Below are 26,981 nucleotides of genomic sequence, written 5' to 3'. Positions count from 1 at the left end.
GGCAGTTCAACAACTTCTAAATGTATATACTTCATAAAATACAAAAATTATCATTACCTCCCAAATTGAATTAACAATATTTGGTCAAAGAATAGTTTTTAATTATCAAGAAACTTATAAATAGCAACTATATTTCAATTATCCTCTCGACTATAAACAATTAAATACATCCATTAAACATTTGTCTTTTCTTTTATCTTTTTTTTTGGTTGAAAAATTGCATAGAACAATTTTTTAAACAAATATTCCTGGCATTAACATTCACAAAAAAGAAAAAGTGGACAAAACCAAATAAGAATTTCTATATATATACTCTTAAGTATCTTTATTTTAAACAGATATATAATAACATGTCAATATGATATATATGCATTTCATATTCAAATTCATCAGTCAATTCAATCTTATAGAAAGCTTTTATGAAAAATTGCTACAAATTATTAAAATAATAATAGCCCAAGTAAATTGGCATTTGACCTATAATGGTTTACCTTTTTTAAATTGTTATTTGGATGGAGAGTTGTCTCATTGGCACTCACACCATTTATCTATATATGGTTTACCTCAGTTTTTTCGTTAGCAATTTCCATTCTGTAGATATTAGCTGATATAATCTAACAGTTTTACTAAATTGACAAGCTGGTAGAAAACACAGTCTAATTTGATTGGAATAATATAACATACAATTTATCTTATCCAAAACATGGAAGTAAAGTTTTTTTCTTTCTCTTTTTCATTGATTATATTTACATTTAAACATATTAATAGTCACATATATATGAACGTCACCATGGCTGAGAGGTTAAAGTAGTTTATCTTCTGTGTCACAAGCCTGTCAACACGGAGGTTGTGAGTTAGAACCATGCATGTGGCTGATGAGTTTAATTTAAATATTAAAAGACAAATGTTGTTAGTTTTCCTGCCATAGGTAGCTAATTCTCTCTGGACACTCTTTAGTTTTCCTGCCATAGGTAACTAATTCTCTCTGGACACTCTTTAGTTTTCCTGCCATAGGTAGCTAGTTCTCTCTGGACACTCTTTAGTTTTCCTGCCATAAGTAGCTAGTTCTCTCTGGACACTCTTTAGTTTTCCTGCCATAGGTAGCTAGTTCTCTCTGGACACTCTTTAGTTTTCCTGCCATAGGTAGTAGTTCTCTCTGGACACTCTTTAGTTTTCCTGCCATAGGTAGCTAGTTCTCTCTGGACACTCTTTAGTTTTCCTGCCATAGGTAGCTAGTTCTCTCTGGACACTCTTTAGTTTTCCTGCCATAGGTAGCTAGTTCTCTCTGGACACTCTTTAGTTTTCCTGCCATAGGTAGCTAGTTCTCTCTGGACACTCTTTAGTTTTCCTGCCATATGTAGCTAGTTCTCTCTGGACACTCTTTAGTTTTCCTGCCATAAGTAGCTAGTTCTCTCTGGACACTCTTTAGTTTTCCTGCCATAGGTAGCTAGTTCTCTCTGGACACTCTGAGTTCATCCATCAATAAAAACTAATATAACAATCCAATATAAGCAATAGATCTGAATGTTGGGTTATACACAAACTAACAAACAATCAATAGAGCTGGTAGTAGCATGGAACACCAACAACCAACCAATCAATATATAGAGCTGGTAGTAGCATGGAACACCAACAACCAACCAATCAATATATAGAGCTGGTAGTAGCATGGAACACCAACAACCAACCAATCAATATATAGAGCTGGTAGTAGCATGGAACACCAACAACCAATAAATCAATATATAGAGCTGGTAGTAGCATGGAACACCAACAACAAATCAATCAATATATAGAGCTAAAAGTGGCAAGGAACACCAACCAACAAATCAATCAATATATATAGACCTGAAAGTGGCATAGAACACAAACAACCAACCAATCAATACATAGAGCTGAAAATGGCATAGAACACAAACAACTAACCAATCAATATATAGAGCTGAAAGTGGCATGGAACACCAACAACTTACCAATCAATATATAGAGCTGGTAGTAGCATGGAACACAAACAACCAACCAATCAATATATAGAGCTGGTAGTAGCATGGAACACCAACAACAAATCAATCAATATATAGAGCTGAAAGTGGCATAGAACACAAACAACTTACCAATCAATATATAGAGCTAGTAGTAGCATGGAACACTAACAACCAACCAATCAATATATAGAGCTGGTAGTAGCATGGAACACAAACAACCAACCAATCAATATATAGAGCTGGTAGTAGCATGGAACACCAACAACCAACAAATCAATATATAGAGCTGGTAGTAGCATGGAACGCCAACAACAAATCAATCAATATATAGAGCTAAAAGTGGCAAGGAACACCAACCAACAAATCAATCAATATATAGACCTGAAAGTGGCATAGAACACAAACAACCAACCAATCAATACATAGAACTGAAAATGGCATAGAACACAAACAACTAACCAATCAATATATAGAGCTGAAAGTGGCATGGAACACCAAGAACTTACCAATCAATATATAGAGCTGGTAGTAGCATGGAACACAAACAACAAATCAATCCATATATAGAGCTAAAAGTGGCATAAAACACAAACAACTAACCAATCAATATATACAGCTGAAAGTGGCATAGAACACAAACAACTAACAATCAATATATAGAGCTAAAAGTGGCATAGAACACAAACAACCAACCAATCAATATATAGAGCTGAAAGTGGCATAGAACACAAACAACTTACCAATCAATATATAGAGCTGAAAGTGGCCTAGAACACCAACAACTTACCAATCAATATATAGAGCTGAAAGTGGCATAGAACACAAACAACTAACCAATCAATATATAGAACTGAAAGTGGCATGGAACACCAACAACTAACCAATCAATTTATAGAGCTGAAAATGGCATAGAACACAAACAACTAACCAATCAATATATAGAGCTGAAAGTGGCATAGAACACAAACAACTTACCAATCAATACATAGAGCTAGTAGTAGCATGGAACACAAACAACTAACCAATCAATATTTAGAGCTGGTAGTAGCATGGAACATTAACAACAAATCAATCAATATGTAGAGCTAAAAGTGGCAAGGAACACCAACCAACAAATCAATCAATGTATAGAGCTGAAAGTGGCATAGAACACAAACAACTAACCAATCAATATATAGAGCTGAAAGTGGCATGGAACACCAACAACTTACAAATCAATATATAGAGCTGGTAGTAGCATGGAACACAAACAACCAACCAATCAATATATAGAGCTGGCAGTAGCATGGAACACCAACAACAAATCAATCAATATATAGAGCTGAAAGTGGCATAGAACACAAACAACTTACCAATCAATATATAGAGCTAGTAGTAGCATGGAACACTAACAACCAACCAATCAATATATAGAGCTGGTAGTAGCATGGAACACCAACAACCAACCAATCAATATATAGAGCTGGTAGTAGCATGGAACACCAACAACCAACCAATCAATATATAGAGCTGGTAGTAGCATGGAACACCAACAACCAACGAATCAATATATAGAGCTGGTAGTAGCATGGAACACCAACAACAAATCAATCAATATATAGAGCTAAAAGTGGCAAGGAACACCAACCAACAAATCAATCAATATATAGACCTGAAAGTGGCATAGAACACAAACAACCAACCAATCAATACATAGAACTGAAAATGGCATAGAACACAAACAACTAACCAATCAATATATAGAGCTGAAAGTGGCATGGAACACCAAGAACTTACCAATCAATATATAGAGCTGGTAGTAGCATGGAACACAAACAACAAATCAATCAATATATAGAGCTAAAAGTGGCATAGAACACACACAACTAACCAATCAATATATACAGCTGAAAGTGGCATAGAACACAAACAACTAACCAATCAATATATAGAGCTAAAAGTGGCATAGAACACAAACAACCAACCAATCAATATATAGAGCTGAAAGTGGCATAGAACACAAACAACTAACCAATCAATATATAGAGCTGAAAGTGGCCTAGAACACCAACAACTTACCAATCAATATATAGAGCTGAAAGTGGCATAGAACACAAATAACTAACCAATCAATATATAGAACTGAAAGTGGCATGGAACACCAACAACTAACCAATCAATTTATAGAGCTGAAAGTGGTATAGAACACAAACAACTAACCAATCAATATATAGAGCTGAAAGTGGCATAGAACACAAACAACTTACCAATCAATATATAGAGCTAGTAGTAGCATGGAACACAAACAACTAACCAATCAATATTTAGAGCTGGTAGTAGCATGGAACATTAACAACAAATCAATCAATATGTAGAGCTAAAAGTGGCAAGGAACACCAACCAACAAATCAATCAATGTATAGAGCTGAAAGTGGCATAGAACACAAACAACCAACCAATCAATATATAGAGCTGAAAGTGGCATGGAACACCAACAACAAACCAATCAATATAAAGAGCTGAAAGTGGCATAGAACACAAACAACTAACCAATCAATTTATAGAGCTGAAAGTGGCATAGAACACAAACAACTAACCAATCAATTTATAGAGCTGAAAGTGGCATAGAACACAAACAACTAACCAATCAATTTATAGAGCTGAAAGTGGCATTGAACACAAACAACTAACTAATCAATTCATAGAGCTGAAAGTGGCATAGAACACAAACAACTAACCAATCAATATATAGAGCTGAAAGTGGCATAGAACACCAACAACAAATCAATCAATATAAAGAGCTAAAAGTGGCATAGAACACAAACAACCAACCAATCAATATATAGAACTGGTAGTGGCATGGAACACCAACAACAAACCAATCAATATATAGAGCTAAAAGTGACAAGGAACACCAACAACCAACCAATCAATATATAGAGCTGAAAGTAGCATAGAACAAACAACAAATCAATCAATATATAGAGCTGAAAGTGGCAAGGAACACAAACCAACAAATCAATCAATATTGTTACGGAATGAAATCGCCTTTAAATTGTAGCCAACAAAAGACACAAATCAATAATAAAATTTAACAATATTTATTATACAAAAGTTTACAAGAAGTATTACACAAATATTACTGTCAACTTAACTGTCAAAATATGAGTCCAATCTTTTATCTTTATCTGTATCCGGAAATCTTTCGGAATCCAATCTGAATATTACGTTCACTTCTAAGGTCACAATGCAGTATGATGTTGTTTGCAGAATAAAAATGTCAATCCAAATGCTATGAATATTAATGTCTATCGATGTCTAAGTCCAAATCCAAGAGTGTGTCTCCAACTCTAGTGTCTGTATATATATAATTGTCAAGGAAAGTTCTAGAACACTCTATAATGGAACATCCTAGAAAGTTACAACGGAAGTTTCTAGTAAAAGGTAGAAGTTTATATAACGCATCTTTTATTAGGATCATTCTGGAAAGTTCCAATCATTCTGTAATTGTTCCAGTGATTTCTAAACTGCACAGTTCTAAGATTTTTCTGTAAACAACTATCAGGCCACATAACACAAATCAGGCCAACATAAATAAATACAATAATTACAATATCATAACAATATATAGAGCTGGTAGTAGCATGGAACACCAACCAACAAATCAATCAATATATAGAGCTGAAAGTGGCATAAACACAAACAACAAATCAATCTATATATATACAATCAGTCATGTATATGATCTTAAAATTTTCTAATTGGGTTCTTAATCTAATTCCTTAATTCTGCCATTTTTGTCCTGAGTGTGAATTTTCATTTTTGCGGGAGACGTTAATGCACATCAGCCTTGCTTACTCCTGAAGGAGTTCATGCGATTCCCTCAGGTCATTGCTCTTTATCAATAACATTCAAAATGGATTTATATTTTTTTAACCATGGAAAACTAATGTTGCATCTTATCAAACATATACCATGCTATTATTACGTTATAAACAATAGTTTTCCTCAGATGAGTAAATTGTTTCACCTGTATTACTAGTGCTGATGGATTATCAGTCCCCATGGATATTAATTAAAGTCACTTAGTCAGTGCTTCTACAAAACTATGATTTATTACATAATTTTGATACATTTTCTATTGGTAATTTTCCTAAAAACAGTATCATACAAATATCAGCATTTGATATCATGTTACTTATTTTCAAACTGTAGACTCAAAATACTTAATACTATCATATAGATCATAACCATCACCCCTGCATCAGATCTGAGGGCTCAGTGGTCTCCCTTAGATGACAGAATGGAGTAATCTAGTACTCAAGCTATCACTAGAGAATGTACCATATTTATAACACATCCTCCTAGAATCTTCATGCTTGTGTGAATCTATATGACACCTCTTCTGGGAAAACTAATGGAATCATCTTTCATTTTAACCACTATTTTAAAATTCTTTTGACAAAGTAATAAGATATACTATCATAAATTTTTAATTCAAACATTAGGCTTGCATCAAACTTCATAAATAATTCAGCTTAACTGTTCTATTAACAAGAAAAATGAAATATCAGATTAAATAACCTTATGATAATGGGACATAGCTCTGTTACTCTGTAAACCTTCAATAAAGAGAAATAACTTTATAATAATGGGACATAACTCTGTAAACCATCAATATAGATAAATAACTTTATAATAACGGGACATAACTCTGTAAACCTTCAATATCAATAAATAAAACTTATTGAATTGTCTCCCTTAGTATGATGCTAAACTATAATATGTATTGATTTTGAATAAATATCAGTCAGTTATTAATTACATTAAGAAGTATGTTGCTGAAGCTGATAACATTAAATTCTTTAGATTTATATTGCTTGTTTAATATTTTATTTAAAAAAAAATAACAATTTACGCTTAAAGTACAAAAGTTTTTACTAATCTGAAAACATATTTTTTCTGCCTCTCTTTAGTTATATTACCCTCAAGATACTTATTTCATTCCAAAATTATTAGTTATATACTCCTAAAATTGTTCATATCTCCCAATCAATTTCTTTAGATATTATTTTTTTGTAAATTGTGTATATCTAAAAAAATATCTTTCATTCCCTAAGAGGCTCTCCAGTATAGATGATTTCAATGTATATAAGCAATTAATAAACCTATACATGATAGTCAATACTAGATGGCAGATTATAAATAATGCAATCTGTAAGCTATATAAACACACCAGTCAATTTTTGCTGACATTTTAGACATTTATGATATAAACCACCAGCAGTGCTGTAGAAAACTATATAAACACACAGTCAATATTTTCTGACATTTATGATATAAACCACCATCAGCACTGTAGACAAACTGTATGATGTAACAGTACTTCATAGTAATTAGTCTCATAGGAACCATTATCATAAACCATACAAAAGATACTCCATTTATAAATGTCCAATAGTACCCTTATGTTTGATAAATCCTAGAATTCTCTCTCTATGGACAACAGATTATATGTAATATCCTTATCAGGTCTTGCTTGAACAGTAACATATTCCCCAAATACTGATTTAGACTTTATTATATTGTACTTTCTATAATAACATTGTGAGACATTGTAAATTGGATAGTTTATGTCATATAGATATAAATAATAAATAATGGAGTGGTATGATTGATGGCTATGGATACCCTTTCCATCAAACTTATTAAATCTCCAGAACACTTAAGACAAACAACTCCAAAAGTCCAAATAACAGCCCAAAATACAGACTTTTAGCGATACTTTAATGTAAGGCTATCATTAGAGGTACTTTGTTAAAGAGCATATAACAATACAGTAGCAATAGCAGATAATATAACATCCAAATTTAATGGTTTTATTTGCTAATGATAAAACTCTCAGAAAAATGGCTAAAGTGATGCTGGCATTGCATTATGGTGCTACCACAGTAGATTAGTGTGCTAGAATAGACTACATAGATCTATATAAGTAGATGTGTTTACAAGTCCCAATGAAACAACTCTCCATCTAAGTCACAACTTGTAAAGTCTTCAACACGGAGCCTTGGCTCAAACTGAACAGCAAGCTATACAGGTCCCAAAAATTGTTTAGTGTAAACTATTCAAATGTGAAAAACAAAGGTATAATCTATATAAATAACTAGAATAGTTATCAAAGGTACCAGGATTATAATTTAGTACGCCAGACGCGTGTTTCGTCTACATAAGACTCATCAGTGACGCTCATATCAAAATATTTATAATAAAGAAACACTTATCAACCACATCAACTGAACATCAGGTTCCTGACTTAGGACAGGTGCAAACAAATGCATGTTTCTAGAGACCACATTGCTTACTCATACAAGGCACAAGGCACTCAGAATTTTAATAAAAATATGCAACAAAGGAAAAGTGTCTTATGCTAAATATTGACCTCACAGAATTCAATAAGGGAAGCTTTATATTAAACTTACATTCAATAAAGGATGTGTAATATAGAACTTACCACATTCAATAAAGCAGTTATCTTCCTGCATCCATGAGTCTCCACAGTAACGTCCACTAGGTGATGGTGCTGGATTCTTACAGTCTCTAAACCTTCTCTTCTTCCCTGCTCCACAAGATACAGAACAAGGGGACCAGTCTCCCCATGAACTCCATCCTCCATGAACTGGTTCTAAACAAATATGGTATTAAAAACTTCAATAAATTCAAAGATATAATACTGTAAATTCGGAAATCATTGCGTGCATTGATTATTTCAGACTAAAATGCGATTTAAATTTTTGCGATATTGAGAAATAATCCTCTTTAGTTCATATGAAAATTCGAAATGCGGGTTTAAATTATTGCGATTGTAACCTTGTCGCATTTTCGCAATAATATAAATGCTCCGGACCATATGAGTATTTGGAGCATACGTGTATGGTCATGACCATATGCATATACTCGTTTGGTAATCAACAGGCCAGACCATATGAGTATTTGGACCATATAGGTATCTTTTTCCAATATATTACAAACGTTTCAAAAATACAATAAACTTTATCTAAAAAAGAATGAAGGCTACTTGAAAATGTTATAATTTTATAATTCAAAGGCTAAATAAAAACTTTATATTGATGCCAAAGTTAGTCTATTACAGAGTTTTAAAACAGAACCATAAAGATTTCAAAAATCAAGTTCTATCAATTAATCATACCTTTTCCTTTACATTCACCAGGGTGCTTGTTCTTAATTCTTCGCTGTTCTTTACAACTTGACCGTTCCAGATGACATTGTGTCCTGTACGTCATACCATCATCCCCACAGACAGGGGTGTGGTCATTAGGACAGGGATGGAGAGGACATCTACAGGCTGGACCATTGCTGACTTTGTCTATGTAACATTCCCCATAGAATGCACAGAAATAGTTTCCACAGGAGGCTAAAAGAATAAAAATTGACATATATATATTTTTTTACACTTCCAGTAATTGGCATTTATGAAAGTTTATTTACTTTTCTGTCAGCACTCCTGTTTTCTAATATGTCCACTGGATCAGAAACAGTATAAAAACAAATTTAACACATATTTTGATTTGGTTAATCTTTAGTCTGTGCTTAAAGAAATCTAATATTACAATAGGAATATCAAATCTCAATTATGATTATAATTTTTCTCTGTCGTGCTGTCTCACATTTCTATATCTTAGGGCCTTTTATAGCTTTCTATATATTACCGGATTTGGCTTATTCTTTTAAGGCCATTATATCTGTGTCTTCAGTTAAGTTTCTTACATCTTTGGTCTTAGGATGAATAGTTATATCCTTAGCAATCATACCATATTTCCTTATTTTCATTCTAGACTTAGTAAACTTTTAAATTAAACTTAATACTGAAGCTTCGACCATCAATATACATTTTCTGAACTTGACTCTTGTAAAATAGCATTTGCCAAAAAAATTGGAAAAAAAGACTTCATTTAAGGTTAAATATGAATATTTAGTCTCAGAGTGAATACATATTATTTAGGACATAGGTAAAGACCCTCACTTACATAATACACCAATTTTTATGACATATTTATCTATCTAACAAAAGAATTATTTGTTAAGTAAACCTCAGAAATATAAGCTCATATAGAATTAACATCTTGCAAGGGAAGAAATTCTATCCTTTACATGACTTACAAATATTACGCTAAAATTTAGTAGTAATTTTTTTTTAAATCGTGATAGACCAACGAAAGACCTTCCCTGACATATTATTGACGTTTTGAGATGTTTATATGATGGATTAGATTTCCTACTCATCGACTTATAAGATTCTCTGTTTACTGTTGGTTATTAAATCTACGGTCTCATTTAATACAGATAGTATTCTGGTCTAAATATGGCATTTTAATTATTCAAATGTTTAATGATGCAGTGCCATTATATCTATATGAGTCACTTAAAAAATAAGAGAATTTTGCACTGTAAATATATAGTCTGATATATGTCAAAAATGATTGTAAGCTTAGTATTTAGTCTGCTTACTATAAAGCCCGTCAATTGTATTACATAATACAATAAATGTACCTTGCTTATAATACTACCATTTGCATGTTTTTTATATATGTTGGAGAACATTCAATAATAACTTCTTGTTCATTCTAACATATTCAATTCTTCATCCAAATTATTTAGAAGATAACAGTGTATTGTATTTTAAGCTCTGATCACTTCAATTGGTAATTTGATGGTCGCAAATTCTAAGTTTTTTTTGTGACATGTTAGTGGAGCCAATAAACTGAAAATTTACAACCATCAAACCACCAATACACTGTATTTTTATCTCCTTTCTATAATGAAACTGACAGAAAACAACCTCCAAACAAACATTTAAAGTCTTTCATACATCATCTAAGATGGCATATGTATACATTTTCGTAGCATCAAGTATGAATTGATGCCATGAAATTGGTGATGTTATCCAATCAAACAGAAGAAATTGGTGATGTTATCCAATCAAAATGAAGAAATTGGTGATGTTATCCAATCAAAATGAAGAATTGGTGATTTTATCCAATCAAAAGGAACGTAACAAACTATATTGCATTAGAATTAAATATAACTGCTGCAACAAATGCTGTTGTTGAATGATCATGCTAGATATCATGTAGACAGAGATCACACAAAAGTAAAAAAGTTAGTTTTGGTTTTTGAATAAGATCAAAAATTAAATGAAAAATTAAATAATCTAGTCTCTTTATAATCTTTCATGGTCCCCAAAAGTATGGAGGGAAAAGCATTGAAATTGTAGATATGAAAATATGAATAAAATATAACACTCAAAACACAGACAACAAATTTACTGTGTACACACAACAATTTTGTCTGAGGTTTAAACTCTTAGAATAATAAAATGTTTTTAAATAGCTATAAATTTACAGTTAAGAGGACTAAACAGCCACCAATTTATGTCCAATTTATGTCTACTTTTTATCATCCTAAACATTATGCTGTGAGAAACAGTAACAGATTATGTAACCATACAAGAACATCTTCTACTTTGATAGCTTTGGTAAATTAGGTTCCTAAACAAAATCAGAGACATATAATACAGCTCTGACAGAATTAACCTTTGAAAATAATGTTATTGGTTATATAAATTCAAATATGTAATCCTTTATGAGGTAATTCAAAGACAATTAATGTCTTCATTTTCTACTTTATAGAATTTTTGTGCAAGTCATTTAAGGTACCATACAATATGAAGACTGCACATTTTTTTCAATCCCATTTATTCAAAATCATATATCTACTTTTAAAAAGACTTTTATGATTTGAGTACTCCATTATTCTTAGAACCGATAGGCAAATAAACATAATAAAAGGCTCTAAATATGTCAAATTTGATCATTTCTATACCCCTATCACACTAGGACTACATTTCTGCTATGACCTCAAAAATTACCAAAAAGATTTTGAGGTTGTTGTAAGATGGTCAGGGTGAGGACGTGCAATGGGCTTCATGATGGTTGAGATCCTAGCCAACCAAATTAAAACGTGCTCAAAACATTCTTAGAAAAATTGTGACCAAAACAAGTTGTAGTAAACAATAGAAGGGTCAATACCCTTTGTAGAGGTCAAATTCTTCCAGAGACAAGCTGTGCAGATATTCAAGATATTAAGCGTAAATGTAACTTATTACTATTTCCATAAAGAAATAAATCATAGGTTGGCGGCATATTTATGTTCCAGTATATTTCAAAATAAGAAAATTCCATCTACCGAAACCCAAAGCACAGAGATCAGCAATGAATTACCATTTCCAGAAAGCCATTTGTTTAACAAATTAAGATAATTTACTTTCCAGAGGAATCCATGATTTCCATATATATAATGTAAATAAAGCCTCCTGACAAAGACTACAATTAAATTGTGTCTACTGTCTAAGAAACACCATTATGTATAAGAAAATTGCATTAATATCATAATTCTAATTTGTATACATATCTCAGATTTATTTTAGATGCAGTTATACTTTCCAAGAAGAAACTGACAAAATAGTTGCTTTCAAAAGGTATAGGGAAATTTGAGTGGTATTTATTCACAAATCTTAAAATTTACTTTTTTCTAATTAAATAACACTGTTCAAGAAACTTGAATTTTAAGCAATTTTGGCACGAGTTTTGTGTAATTTTATTTTAGGTAACCATTTTTAAGTAGGAAAATTTTGATTGAGACCAATATTATATCGATCACCAATAATTCTTAAAAATGTTCAACACTTATTGTAAATCAAAATAAAAAAAACATTGAATTTCAAAAGTGAGCGCTCGATCAGACTCGAAAAATTGTTTGAAAGATAAAAGTGAGCACTTTAAAGTTATATTCAAGCTCAGAACATGCCAATAGCAGTTGAGTAAACTTAAATGACAATGGGGATAATATCTCTAATGGGTACAAAAACATTTATAAATGTAAATAAAATCTCTCAATCTTTGATATTGGACATGCTGGTATTTCAATGTATTGACTAACAATTTCCATTTGTTATTTTTAAAAAGAATTAAATGATGGCCAATAACTGTAATTTTTATAGATCAATTTCATTTCAGGAAAACTGGATTTTAATGGCATTATTTCATTGACTGTAATTTTTGCAAAAGTCATGTGATTTTAAATAGTATGATTTCAAAGAAAAATAAATTATATTTCATACAATGCAAATTACTCTGTGAAATGTTTTTCTTTATGATTTTTTTCTTTACTGCATGTGATTTACGAAGCAACATCAAAAAGTTCACCCATCATGATTTCATAGATTATTCAAAAGTTTAATTCCCAGAAATACAATGATGATCAAAGAATCTGACTGCATTGAAATTGAAAAATAAAATAAAAATGCACTAAACACACCTTTCTGAAATCAGATCTACAATAAGATTTTTTAAACGTCTCAAAGGGAACCAAACTCATTTTAACTTTCATGATTTTACAATTGATTGATTTAGAAATGTTATACCCCATTTAATTGATGTGAAAGCATTATAGTATTGATAGATCAACATTAATGATAATGCACTGATTATAAACTACATGTATTACAATACGTGATGACATTTTCATTTAATAATAATCTAAATTCAAGTTTTATAGTTTTTCTTCAACTTAATAAACGTCAAGGATAAATCAATATAATTGAAAAAATCTTCATAAGCAAACAAAAATCAGATCATATAAACATTATCTTGTCAATTTTAGCTATATTCCAACCAGCTCAATAGGACAGTTTTTCATAATAAATCCTATCACTGTTTGATCCATGTGAACTATCAATTGGCTTTATCTTTTTTAAAAAAATGCTATAAAACTTGATAGCCAAACCACAAACACATATTTAGAATACTTCAATGTTTGTTTAATCAGTTTATTAAGTGCCTATGATAATTAACATTGTTACTTAATTGCCAATTATTTTACAATTGTTTCACTGAAGGACATCAAAGCTAAAAAATATTTAAATAATTTCAGGCCTTGTAGTTATATTGGCTTTTCAACTGAACAACTGGAATGCAGCCAAGAATCAAACAAAATCAGGAGCATATGTAATTCAGTGGTTGTCATTTGTTGCTATATATATCAAATGCGATTTTTGTTTTTGTTTTGTCCATAAATAGATATCGACTTCAGGGTATTCTGTTTTGAATTGTTTTATATTTGTCCTTTCAAAGCCTTAAATGTTAAAGCTTACTGTGCTTTCCTCATTCTTGAAGGCTTCACAGTGACAGGTTATAGTTTGATTTACAAAACAAAGAATGAAAAACTGATATTATATACAGCAAAAACAACAACCACTGCCTGACTAATGAGACATACACATACAAAATGTGGCAGGGTTGAACATATTTGCACTGGCACTCAACACTCCCTCCTTGGATAATGGTATTAGTTAGCACAACCTAAAAACAAACTATAAAAAATATATAGATATAAGAAGATGTGGTATGAGTGCCAATGAGACAACTCTCCATCAAAGTCATAATTTGTGAAAGCCAAACAGCAAGCTATAAAGGGCCCCAAAAAATATCTAGTGTAAAACCATTCAAACTGGAAAACCACTCAGGTCTAATCTATATAAAAAACAGAAACTAGAAAAAGTTATTAACCACATCAACAAATGACAACCATTGAACATCAGGTTTCTGGCTTAGGACAGGTACAAACAGCGAAATGCAGCAGGTTTAAACATTTTAATAGGTACCAACATTCACCCTTACCTAGAACAATAGTGTAAAATCACAACATAGAAAGACATACTATAAAATATCTATTGAAATAGCTTAACTCAATGTATAGGTCTGTAAGTGGTCAAGTTCCTGATTGTTAGATTGCTGTACAATTGATGTTTACATGACAAATGCTTTTAAATCATAACAATTTATACTACGACTTGCAAATTATATAACTCTATTCTAATCAAAAGAACAACTAAATACTGAATTCTATTTCATTGTGGTTTCTATGAACCAGACTATTTGAGACAATTAAACTTTTTATCATGTTAGGAATCTTGGCACCAATACTTTGAGTACATATCATGAGCTCATTGTTGGTTTTCTGTGCTATACCATAATATATTCTGACAACTGTCCTTGGCATTCTAGATTGAAGAGATTATACCACAAAGAAGACAAAGAGATTCTATATAACAACATCAGGAAATCTGTATGGATTTACTAGCAGGTAAAAAAAAAAGAACACATGCATTATACATCTAAAACCTTTTATTATATTCGAAATTGTCAAAACTAATTCTTAAAACCATATTGAATGACAGGACAAATTTCTATAAAATTGAAATGCCATACTGAAAATAAATTCTGGGTATTAGCACGGATATTGCTTTTTAAAATATTCATGAATATTTGCCCTGGGATATCATTCCATCTCTTTCCAATAGTTACAAAAGTACGTTTGTTTATCTATACTTTCCATTTATTCATGGAATACTCTGTACTTAAACTAGGAGGATTAAGATTGCAATAAAACGTCCAAGCACAAAAACAGAAGTTAAATAAAACTCCTTGTCAATTCATTAGTTAGAATGTGGCTTTCAATTTACTATCATGGAATACATAATTACTAATCAGTAAAAAAAAAAAAAAACAGGAATGATGTCAATTTTTTTAATTGCTAAAAAAGCAATCACCAAAAATGAAAAAAAAGAAGATGTGGGAATAATTTTAACAACATGTACAAAATGAGTGATATAAAAATTTGACTTTATTTGATAATTATTTCATTGGTAATCATACCCCATCTCCTTATCTTTATATGAAAGGCAACGTGACTTTTTTCTTCATTTTTTGGGTGGAGAGGGTTCAAAAATTCCTGGCAAATATGAAATCATTTTTAAATCAAGGAATAATATAATCTCACTTATGCAAAGCTCTGCGATTTCTGGTAGTCAGCTTTGGCTAAACTCTTCGTCTTTTCTTATTTGTATACTCATAAGTTTTTATTGAGTTTTGAATTTTAAAAGATTTTGGCCTTAAAAGCTGAATTATTGTCAAAGTGTACTGTTTATCTAGTACATGTACAGTAAAATTGGAACTGTAAATGTTATAATATACAATACACACATCTTTAAGATGTGCTATTATAATAAATTAAAAGCTTTAAAAATATATATATATATGTTATAGTCAATGAAATGCTTAGTAAATCCTCCAATGCTTTCAAAATCAATTCCCTCTAACCGTTTCTTTTAACTTAATTGATATGTAAAAAAAATGTATTTTTTTCTCATTTTCATTTGGTGAATAAAAATTAAATAGCTGGGATTTTTCTGATTAATGACATTAATATTTCAGGCTAAACTTTCCAATCTATAAAGATCTGGTTCATCTCAGATAATAGGGAAATTAGAACCAATAATGGCCCTGGAGGCAAAACATAAATAATCACAAAATGGTGGCTGCTTTTTTCGTTTCAAGTTAAATATGAATAAAAAATCCATATACACATTGAGACAATCACTGGAAATTTAAAGATAAGGAGATGTGGTTTGATTGCCAAAGAGACAACTGTGAACCAAAGACAAAGCACATGGATATGAACAACCACCCTGGAGTTGACATGCCATTTCTTTTCTTTTTGATATAAAAAGTTCCTTTTTAAATTACCTTTAAATTCTCTAAAAACAGTTTTAAAGCCCCTCTTTTTCAACTTGATATAGATGCCAAAAAATGAATAGAATCTGTAAAACCAGGTTAAAGCCTATATATAAAGAAATTAAAACCGACAAAACTGTATAATAATTACATTTGCAAAAGAGGGACGAAAGATACCAGAGGGACAGTTAAACTGATAAATAAAATAAAACTGATAACGCCATGGCTAAAAATGAAAAGGACAAACAGACAAACAAAACACATGAAACAACATAGAAAACTAAAGAATAAACAACATGAACCCTACCAAAATCTAGGGGTGATCTCAGGTGCTCCGGAAGGGTAAGCAGATCCTGCTCCACATGTGGCACCCGTCGCGTTGCTAATGAGATAACAAATCCTGTAAATAGTCTAATTCGGTAGGTCACATTCATGAAAGGGAAGGGGATTTTAGTTACGATGTAAGGAACATATCCGATATCATTTAGGAAACGGTTATTCCACAACGGTCAACCAACTTGTGATGGCGTCCGTAAAATTTATGAAGAGATGATTTCAACTTCTCCATTTGGAACTCTTGATTTAATAGCTTCCCAAGTGAGCAACAACCCTCTATCAAGAAAATCATGATAGGAAATACAAGCACCGGAATATCTTATCAATTGGGAGATATATACACTGTATGCAGGTGCTGCTGGAATGTTGCTACTTAGAAATGGAAAGTTCACAATTGGAAAGCTGAAATCATCTCTTTTATATAAAGTTTTGTTTTCAACCGACCCTCATTGTCAATTTCTAGATGTAAGTCAAGATATGAGGCCGACTTAACTGTATCTGTTGTATCCTTAATCTTTAGTTCAATGGGATAGATGCATTCGACATAGTCACCAAATTTTGAATTATTTAGTGAAAGAACATCATCTATATAGGGGAAAGTAGAGTTAAAGGATATTGCTAACTTCTTATCTTTCTTCCTAAGAAGTTCCTGTATAAAGTCAGCCTCATAATAAAGAGACAAGTCGGCAAGAAGAGGGGCACAATTCATTGCAAGTCCTTCGCTAATCTTCCTCTCTAAGGAATGACCAGTTCGTAGTAATCGTTTTCATCAGTCCACTTTGATTACTTCTATTTAAGATCAATTTCGCAACTAATTAACAGAAATCTCTAGACATCAGAAAATCTCCCATTTATTCATTTCCTAATGGTCACTTGATATGTCAATGCCAATACTGTTAAAAGGTCAAGTAAAGAGCGTAAATAATTCAATGGACAGCATGTTTCTCTGCAGTAATTTTCTAATGACAGATTTTTTTAGTTTTAAATGTTAAAATTCTCAACTAAATTTTAATAAATTGCTTCGCCAAGTGCAGCTGGATACAGCTGCATAGGTCCAACCTTGAACAGTTAGGGCAAAAACAGACACATTATATTCCGGCTTGATACAGGTCTGAATTTGGATTCACGGTTATTAAATATTTGACACATTAAAGGTCACAGAATAAATGTAGTCATGGAAATGGAATGGGACACAAACTAACAATCTCAAGAGTTGAAAGGTTAGTGATAAAGTACGTTGAACTACATAGACCACTGTGTTACCCAGCCCCCTTAGACTGAAAGGTTAGTGGTCAAGTAGTTGAACTACATAGACCACTGTGTCACCCAGGCCCATAAACTGAAAGGTGAGACCATTGAACTGGTTCATCACAAAATAAAACTCATAAGAGAATTCCAAACTCTGCTGAGAAATTATCCACAGAACAATTTACAGTCACCACATCTCCTATTAGATCTCCAAGCAACTTCAAGATGACCATACAATATTAATCACTAATTTGCCTTCTGACTGAGATCATTTGTGCACTCTTGCTAATGGCTACTCAGAATCATTACATGTACCTTTGTTGACCTTAAAATGACCTAACGTCACCATAGTAGACAACAATTACACCAGAAGTGTGAAATTCATTAACAGAGAGAAACAAACACAGCTTGATCAACATCTACTGAGACAACCATGAAGATTAAAAGTTGTCACATCAATATCACATCATACAAATGTCATAATCTATTGGGTCTAGCAAGATATCCTTCCAATCAAATAAACGTAATAATATATTGAGTCTAGTATATTACCACTGACCAGCACAAAAAATTAAAACAACTTGATGAAGGTACCCGTAGTAATGCTCTTTCAACTGTCAGCAGTGGATCGGTCATTTTCAGCTACCGTACGTAAGACTCAAATTGGTTAAAAAAAGTGATAAGTCAAAATATCCTTATCGTAATTTGTCAGAGACCATGGAGACAGAGGTCTAAAATAATTTTCATTACAATCATTTCATAAATAGATAGCATGATTTTTTTTATCGTCTAAAAGAAAGTATGTGTATGTGCATTTTAACGTCATTCACCAAAAATTAATTAACATCATTTGGCAAGAATTGTTTCCGTTATTAAATTGTCATGAAGGTACCCTAATTACGACCCTCATTTATATATTTTATCCGAACACTTTTCTGGATTTATCTTCATCAGAAAAACTCAAAGCCGATTTTTTGAAAGCCAAGGATGTAAGAGAAACAAAACAATTTATCAACATCAGAGCAGATTATATACAACCAAAATGGACCTAAAATACTAGATAACTTGCATAACATTTATTTAATATTCGTTTTTAGTTTGTTGTAATAAAACATACTTTTTTTAAACATTTGAGCACATGTCTCGAGACTTCCAGTTCAGTTTATAAGTACCAGGAGTAAAACAAAATGACAACCTTCAGGAAGTAATTAAAAAAACTTTTATCATTAAATGTATACATCAGAATTATATGGTTGTGATATAACATCCAAGTTATTATTCCTCAGTATCTATAATTCTCAATGATATATAGTTAATTGCGATAGTAGTTTTCCTATTTCAACACGATTCTGGAATATTTACAATACATAACAATGATTTATAGCTCCCAAAACAGGTTTAAAATATAGCAAACAGACCAAAAGGAGTTAAAATATGGAAAGTGATAATATTATAGGACCCAAGACAAAAATGAACTAGAGGCTCTAAAGAGCCTGTGGCGCTCACCTTGGTCTAAGTGAATATTAAATAAACTAGCTAGACGCAGATGGATTCATGACAAAATTGTGTTTTGGTGATGGTGATGTGTTTGTACTGAACATTATTGCTGCTTACAATTATCTCTATCTATAATGAACTTGACCCAGTAGTTTCAGTGAAAAATATGAGTAAAAATTTACAAATTTTATGAAAATTGTTAAAAATTGACTATAAAGGACAATAACTCCTTAGGGGGTCAATTGACAATTTTGGTCATGGTGACTTATTTTTAGGTCTTACTTTGCTGTACATTATTGATGTTAACAGTTTATCTCTATCTATAATAATATTCAAGATAATAACAAACTAGAGGCTCTTAAGAGCCTGTGTCGCTCACCTTGGTCTATGTGCACAAAAGACACAGATGGATTAATGACAAAATTGTGTTTTTGTGATGGTGATGTGTTTGTAGATCTTACTTTACTGAACATTCTTGCTACTTACAATTATCTTCATCTTTAATGAACTTGGCCCATTAATTTTACAAAATTTATGAAAATTGTTAAAAATTGACTGTAGAGGGCTGTAACTCCTTAAGGGGTCAACTGACCACTTTTGTCAAGCTGATTTATTTGTAGATCGTACTTTGCTGAACATTATTGCTGTTTACAGTTTATCTTTATCTACAATAATATTCAAGATAATAACCAAGAACAGCAAAATTTCTTTAAAAATTACCAATTATGGGGCAGCAACCCAACAACCAGTTGTCTGATTCGTCTGAAAATTTCAGGTCAGATAGATCTTAACTTCATGAACAATTTAATATCTGTCAGATTTGCTCTAAATGCTTCGGTTTCAGAGTTATAAGCCAAAATCTACATTTTACCCCCTATGTTCTATTTTTAGCCATGGCAGCCTTTTTGGTTGGTTGGCTGGGTTACGCCACACATTTTTTAAACTAGATACCCCAATGATGATTGTGGCTAAGTTTGATTAAATTTGGCCCAGTAGTTTCAGAGGAGAAGATATTTGTAAAAGATTACTAAGATTTACAAAAAATTGGTAAAAAATGACTATAAAGGGCAATAACTCCTTAAGAGGTCAACTGACCATTTTGGTCATGTTGACTTATTTGTAGATATTACTTTGCTGATCATTATTGCTGTTTACAGTTTATCTCTATCTATAATAATATTCAAGATATTATCCAAAAACTGCAAAATTTCCTTAAAATTGCCAATTCAGGGACAGCAATCCAACAACCGATTGTCCAATTTGTCTGAAAATTTCATGGCAGCTAGATATTGACTTGATAAACAAATTAACCCCCATGTCAGATTTGCTCTAAATGCTTCGGTTTCAGTTATAAGCCAAAATCTACATTTTACCCCTATGTTCTATTTTTAGCCATGGTGGCCATCTTGGGTCAATGGCCGGGTCACCGGACACATTTTTTAAACTAGATACCCCGAAGATGATTGTGGCCAAGTTTGGATTAATTTGGCACAGTAGTTTCAGAGGAGAAGATTTTTGTAAAAGATTACTAAGATTTACGAAAAATGGTTAAAAATTGACTATTAAGGGCAATAACTCCTAAAGGGGTCAACTGACCATTTCGGTCATGTTGACTTATTTGTAGATCAGATGACGACAACGACAGACGCAAAGTGATGAGAAAAGCTCAATTGGCCCTTCGGCCCAGATGAGCTAAAAATTAACACACAATTACAGCTCTTTTCCTTCAAAAATTACAAATGAAATGTTGCTTACACTAATTCATATAAAAACAAAAATTTAAGAAACCTTTTGTGCAATAATACATAACAAGGAAATGAGCTGTCAAATTGACAGCAAACTAGGTTTATTGTACTTAGAAAGGCACTTTCAGGCTTCTTAGACCTGTCTTATTTCCAATCACAGACGGGTCAACTACCAGAGGATTCATGCAAATTTTTATATAAATCAAGATTTCTTCCATTTAAACATAGGTAGACTATTGTTACACACAAAAGGTAAACAATTTTTAACAAAATACAAATACATGTACAATATATATAGCAAGAAACCACAACACGAATTACAGGCTCCTGATTTTGGACAGGCACATAGAGAATATTAGCAGGGTTTAAAACATGTTTTCATTAACATAATCATTGTTAAACTTGATTTTGTTCATTGTTGAAGGTTGTGGAGTGGCAAGTTGTTGTTCTTTGCTAAATTTTGGTTCCAAATTTGTATGAAAAATTCTTATCCTTTTTGTAATCTGAAAATCAATGCTAATCAGTTTTCATTATTTATGAACATTAATTTACATTATTATCCCATCAAGAATAGGCATTAACTTTCTTTTCTGCATTCAACAACTTATAAATGGGATTATGTCAACAAAAAACATATTAAAAGATAACACAGACACGGAAGTCGGCCCAAAGATTGACAAATTGCATGTTAAGATTTTAAATGCAGTTTATATGCATCACTGTTGCATAATTCTAATTAACAAATACCTTCTTTGAACTTTTAAAGACAGAGCTAACAGGAGATGGAGAAAAAATGTTATGAAAAGATCAATACAATTAATTCTATAAAAAAAAAAACATGATTTGTTTTAACGAAAGTGGAAAGGATCAAATAATGCGGCAAAAAAGATCAGATTTCTAAATAATATTGTACATCTTCAAAATGATTCTAAAACAATTATGTCAAACAATGTTGTTTTAACATTTAACTATATTGAAATATATATAAAATACAAAAGGAAAACAGGATGTCAGACTTTGTAACAATACAAAATGTGATCACACAAAAACCAAGAAAAATTTATTGGAATAAAAAAACAAAATATAGCTTAAACAAAATAAATCACATCAACCAAATATATTTTACCATACAATTAAGTGACATACACACGTTCATTTATTTATTAAATTCCTACATTAAGATTCTTGAATACGACAGTAAACACTCCATAATGCAGTACATAATACCGCAGTCCCGCTAGGCCACAATCACACTACGATCTGAGAAAAAAAAATGCAAATTTTGATGATCGTAGTACGATCCTGTAGATCGCAGTAAGGTCATATCATGGTCGTGGTGAGGTCTTCAAGATCGTGAAGAGGGTGGCCAGCTTTGAACATGTTCAAAACAATCGTGGTGTGGTCGTGGCAAAATCAGGTCATAGTAGAAGCGCACTAAGATCGTAGTAAGATCGCAAAGAGCGCTGTACAATCGTAGCGAGAGCATGATTATATGTTAACATGTTTTGTAGTAACCATAATAATGACTATGTATTTTGCCTCTTGTTGTACATGTAAATATGTGTCTGAGTGTTTCCAAATAAAGTATATACATAAATTGTTACTTGGATGGAGAGTTGTCTCATTGGCATTCATACCACATCTTCCTATATCTATTGACACATCTGTGTCATTTCTAATATCGTTCACTAATATATCCTCATTTGAGCATTATGGATGAGCAATAGGTTCCCCTGCGAAACGTGACTATGGTTAACCATGGATAAACCATGAACAACTAGGGTTGACCATGGTCAAAGCATGGTTGACAATGGTTATCCATGCTTTTTGACTATGGTTTGACCATGGTCAACCATGCTAAGCCATGGTCACTATACTGACTATGCTTGCTTTCCAAACATCAACCATGGTCAAAAGCATGGTTAACCATGGTTATCTATGATTTTGATCATCGTCTGTATTTAGTTTTTTTATAATGACCATGGTTTGACAAACAACAGACTTCAGATTAAAACAGACCCTAGTTGAATCAAGATCATGGCTAATTCTATTTGAATGGTTATAAAAAAAGTACTACATATAATAATAGGGGGACAAAGGAAAGGGGGGGGGTGATTTTATAAACTTTTTTATTTATATCCCGATTTGCTTTTTTTTGTTTACCAAAAAAATATGGTTTTGAGCTATTGTATTGATTGCCAGAAAAAAAATTCTAAAAATGTGCCATGAATTATTGAACACATGATTATCTCCTGTATGTGTGCAGATCTAGACTAAAATTGTTAAATTATCTCCTGTATGTGTGCAGATCTAGACTAAAATTGATAAAATTGTACAAGATGAAAAGTTTGTCAATTTATAATTCCACTGTTAAAATAATCAAGAATACATCAATCATTCTTTTGTTTGAAAGGTAATAAATTACTTGGCTGTGCGCAGATGGAAATAACCGCAGAGGTCCAACCCTGAACAGGTTATGGGTCAAAAATGGACACAATATTATTCGCTAGGTTTGAATGGTCAATCATGATTTTAAAATTACCACTGCCACAAATCATGGAACCATGGTCAACTATGGTTAATGGCAGTGGTTATGAACCATGCCACAAATCATGGTTAACCATGGTCCATAACCACTGCCACAAACCATGGTTGACTATGGTGTCTCATTTAACAAAGCTCGGTTAACCAGGGTCAACCATGGAACATTTCACAGGGGCAGTGTAATTTAGGTTGGATCTGACATCTCTGCTTGATCAGGATTTGTTACTTTGCTCCCTCTGTCTCTACTACAATCCCTACCATAACGTTCACGTGTTCTAGTAGATTTTGGTGGCATGACTGTATTGTTTCCGAGAAATCTACGTATTAATCAGAAATAGAAGGAATGGAACTGTATTGATATGGAACACGATGTTGACGTTATTGCTGAGAACGTAGTAAGATCGCGGTATGACCGTAGTATAATCATGGTAAGAACGTGCTATAATCGCAGTAAGATTGTGTTGCAATCGGATAACTCGTGGTATGGTCGTAGTGAGAACGTGAAGAGCGTAGAAAAATCTTAATAAGTGTAGTGAGGTCGCAGAATAAGCGCGGTGAGAACGTGGTATAATCGTAGCGAGATCGTTGTAGAAGTGTAATGAGGACGTAGTAGCATTGTGAAAGCAACAACAATTTACATTTTCATACCACTCATACCGCGACCTCACCACGATCTTAAATTATTTTAGATTAATTGCGGTGAGCGTTGTGCAATCTTGGTCTAGTGGGACTGGGTTTAAACTGATTTGTCTTCAAAATTTATGTTCAAAGAAGTTTCTGAAGTAACATATTTAGATTGTGTGAAACACATTTTCTGTTTTTATACAAATAAAAATATAATGTTTCTTTTCCTCATTATGATTCAATCTTTATAAACCTTGGAATATTTAAAACATTGGTACAAAATTTCAAGCAGAAAAAAATGTGTTTACCATAGATTTTGCTGAAAACATTTAATTTAAAGGATTATCATTAGACATCAATATCTTATCATTAGACATCAATATCTTATCATTAGACATCAATATCTTAGCTAAGTGTAAGCAACAACTTTAAACTTGCCTGACTGTCATAATTTCATTTGATAGCTTCAATAAATATAATGCAAGAAAGCCTGTATCAAAATCTATAATTTTAATGATTCTCTTTGAATTAGAATTAATAACGGATACTTTCATAAAACTTTAGTTTTGATTTTTTACGAAACAAAAAACAGAATCTAGGTAAAACGACTTGCACTTAATTTGGGTCACATATATGTATCTAATTATTATTTAGTTTGCATAATAATCATCTAAAACGACAGATCAATGTCCCATAGGATTTTTGTTTCCCGTTTACAAACTATTCTAACAATCTTAGACTTTTCCCTTAAGAAGCTTACAGAAAATTTAATTACTTTGTTTCAACGCTCAAATTTAATATTATAAACTTAAATGTCAACGTACACTTAATTGTGCTTTTCTGCACTGTTTGTGACCTGGCTGTGTGGAAGGAATCAGAAGTACTGTTATTAGTCACTGTTATGTGAACCATGAGCATACAGAGGTATAATTTACAATAACTGTAAATTCAGAAAACATTTCATAGATATAAGAAGATGTGGTATGAGTGCCAATGAGACAACTCTCTCATCTAAGTTGCAATTTGTAATGGTAAACCTTGATAGGTCAAAGAACAGTGTTTAGACACAGTGAATTTATTTTCTTGTTGTATTGAGGACCCATTGGTGGCCTTTCAGCTGTTTAATCTGCTCTTTGGTCAATTGTTGTATCTTTGACATAATTTTATATTCCCTGTTTCCATTTTCAATTTTATAATTGTGATTTTTGAAAAAAGGACAAAAATGTATGATCAGTTACTGAGATTTTAGGAAATCTGCATACAAATTAATATGTATCAGATATCATATTGAGAATTCTTACTATTGCAATTATAAACACCAACTCCAATAATACTCACAGAAATAATTTTTGAATTTATATAAGCAGGTTAAGAATGTTGATATTGACATACATCAAGAAAAACCATTACAACTTTCTTTTCTGCATTCAACAACTTAATTATGCATAGCATTTTCTCAATAAAAAACATATTGAAAGATAACACAGACACTGAAGGAAGATTGACAAATTGCATGTTAAGATTTTAAATCACTGTTGCATAATTCTATAATTAACAAATACCTGCTTTAAACTATCAATTTAGAGACAGTTTTAAAAGGAGATGGTAAAAAAATGTTAGGAAAAGATCAATACTACAAATAAACTATCAAACAAGTTCTAAAGATTTGTTTAAACGAAAGTGGATATGACAAAATAATGTGGCAAAAATTTTAAAATTCATATATCATTTACTTAAGTTACTGTATGGAAATATAGCTACAATCAAGAAAACATAACCCTAAGAAAACTGAGACATCATAATAGAAGTGAAATCTTAAAAACAAAAATATCTCTGAAACAATAAACATCAGAATCAAACACAATACAGCTTTGAGTGACAAGACTTCTGAGAAATAAAATTTATAGTTTTCATAAAACATTTCATAATCAATTTTCCAGAATTCAAAATTATTCCAGTTTCAAATAATTCCTTGTTGTATGATGTTGTAGTTAATTTGGGTCACATACATGTATCTTATATTTAGTTTGCATAATATCATCTAATAAGAAAGACAAAAGTCCCACAGGATTTTCCCTCATCTTCAAACCATTTTAACAATCTTGATTTTTCCCTTAAGAAACTTACAGAAAATCTAATTATGCTCAAATTTAATATTATAAATTTTAAAATGACAACTTAACGTACACTTAATTGTGCTTTTCTGCACTGTTTGTGACCTGGCTGTATAGAAACTATTCTGAAGTACACTCAGTAGTTGTTCCGAGAACCATGAGAGTATAAAAATTTCCAATAACTGCAAATTTAGAAATTATTTCATGCATTTATTATTGTGTTTTTTTTTTTAAATTAACAAAAATGCGCAATTGAAT

General features: G+C 31.7%; 1 protein-coding gene across 7 annotated transcripts in view; it reads right to left on the bottom strand.

The window, feature by feature from the left end:
* The window catches only part of LOC143056543 (agrin-like), a 146,173-nt gene that overhangs the window by 66,769 nt on the left and 52,423 nt on the right, over nt 1–26,981 (bottom strand). For all 7 annotated transcript variants that reach the window (XM_076229626.1, XM_076229628.1, XM_076229625.1 and 4 more), the window contains exons 3-4: nt 9,172–9,396; nt 8,476–8,646 (exon numbers count right to left, since the gene is read on the bottom strand). In XM_076229626.1, the coding sequence (XP_076085741.1) occupies nt 8,476–8,646; nt 9,172–9,396 (396 nt within the window). The remainder of the gene's footprint in view (nt 1–8,475; nt 8,647–9,171; nt 9,397–26,981) is intronic.

Source organism: Mytilus galloprovincialis, chromosome 13 (assembly GCF_965363235.1).
Source record: "Mytilus galloprovincialis chromosome 13, xbMytGall1.hap1.1, whole genome shotgun sequence".
NCBI lineage: Eukaryota > Metazoa > Mollusca > Bivalvia > Mytilida > Mytilidae > Mytilus > Mytilus galloprovincialis.
The sequence above is the reverse complement of the archived record's forward strand: the minus strand, read 5'-3'. Positions and strand labels throughout refer to the sequence as shown.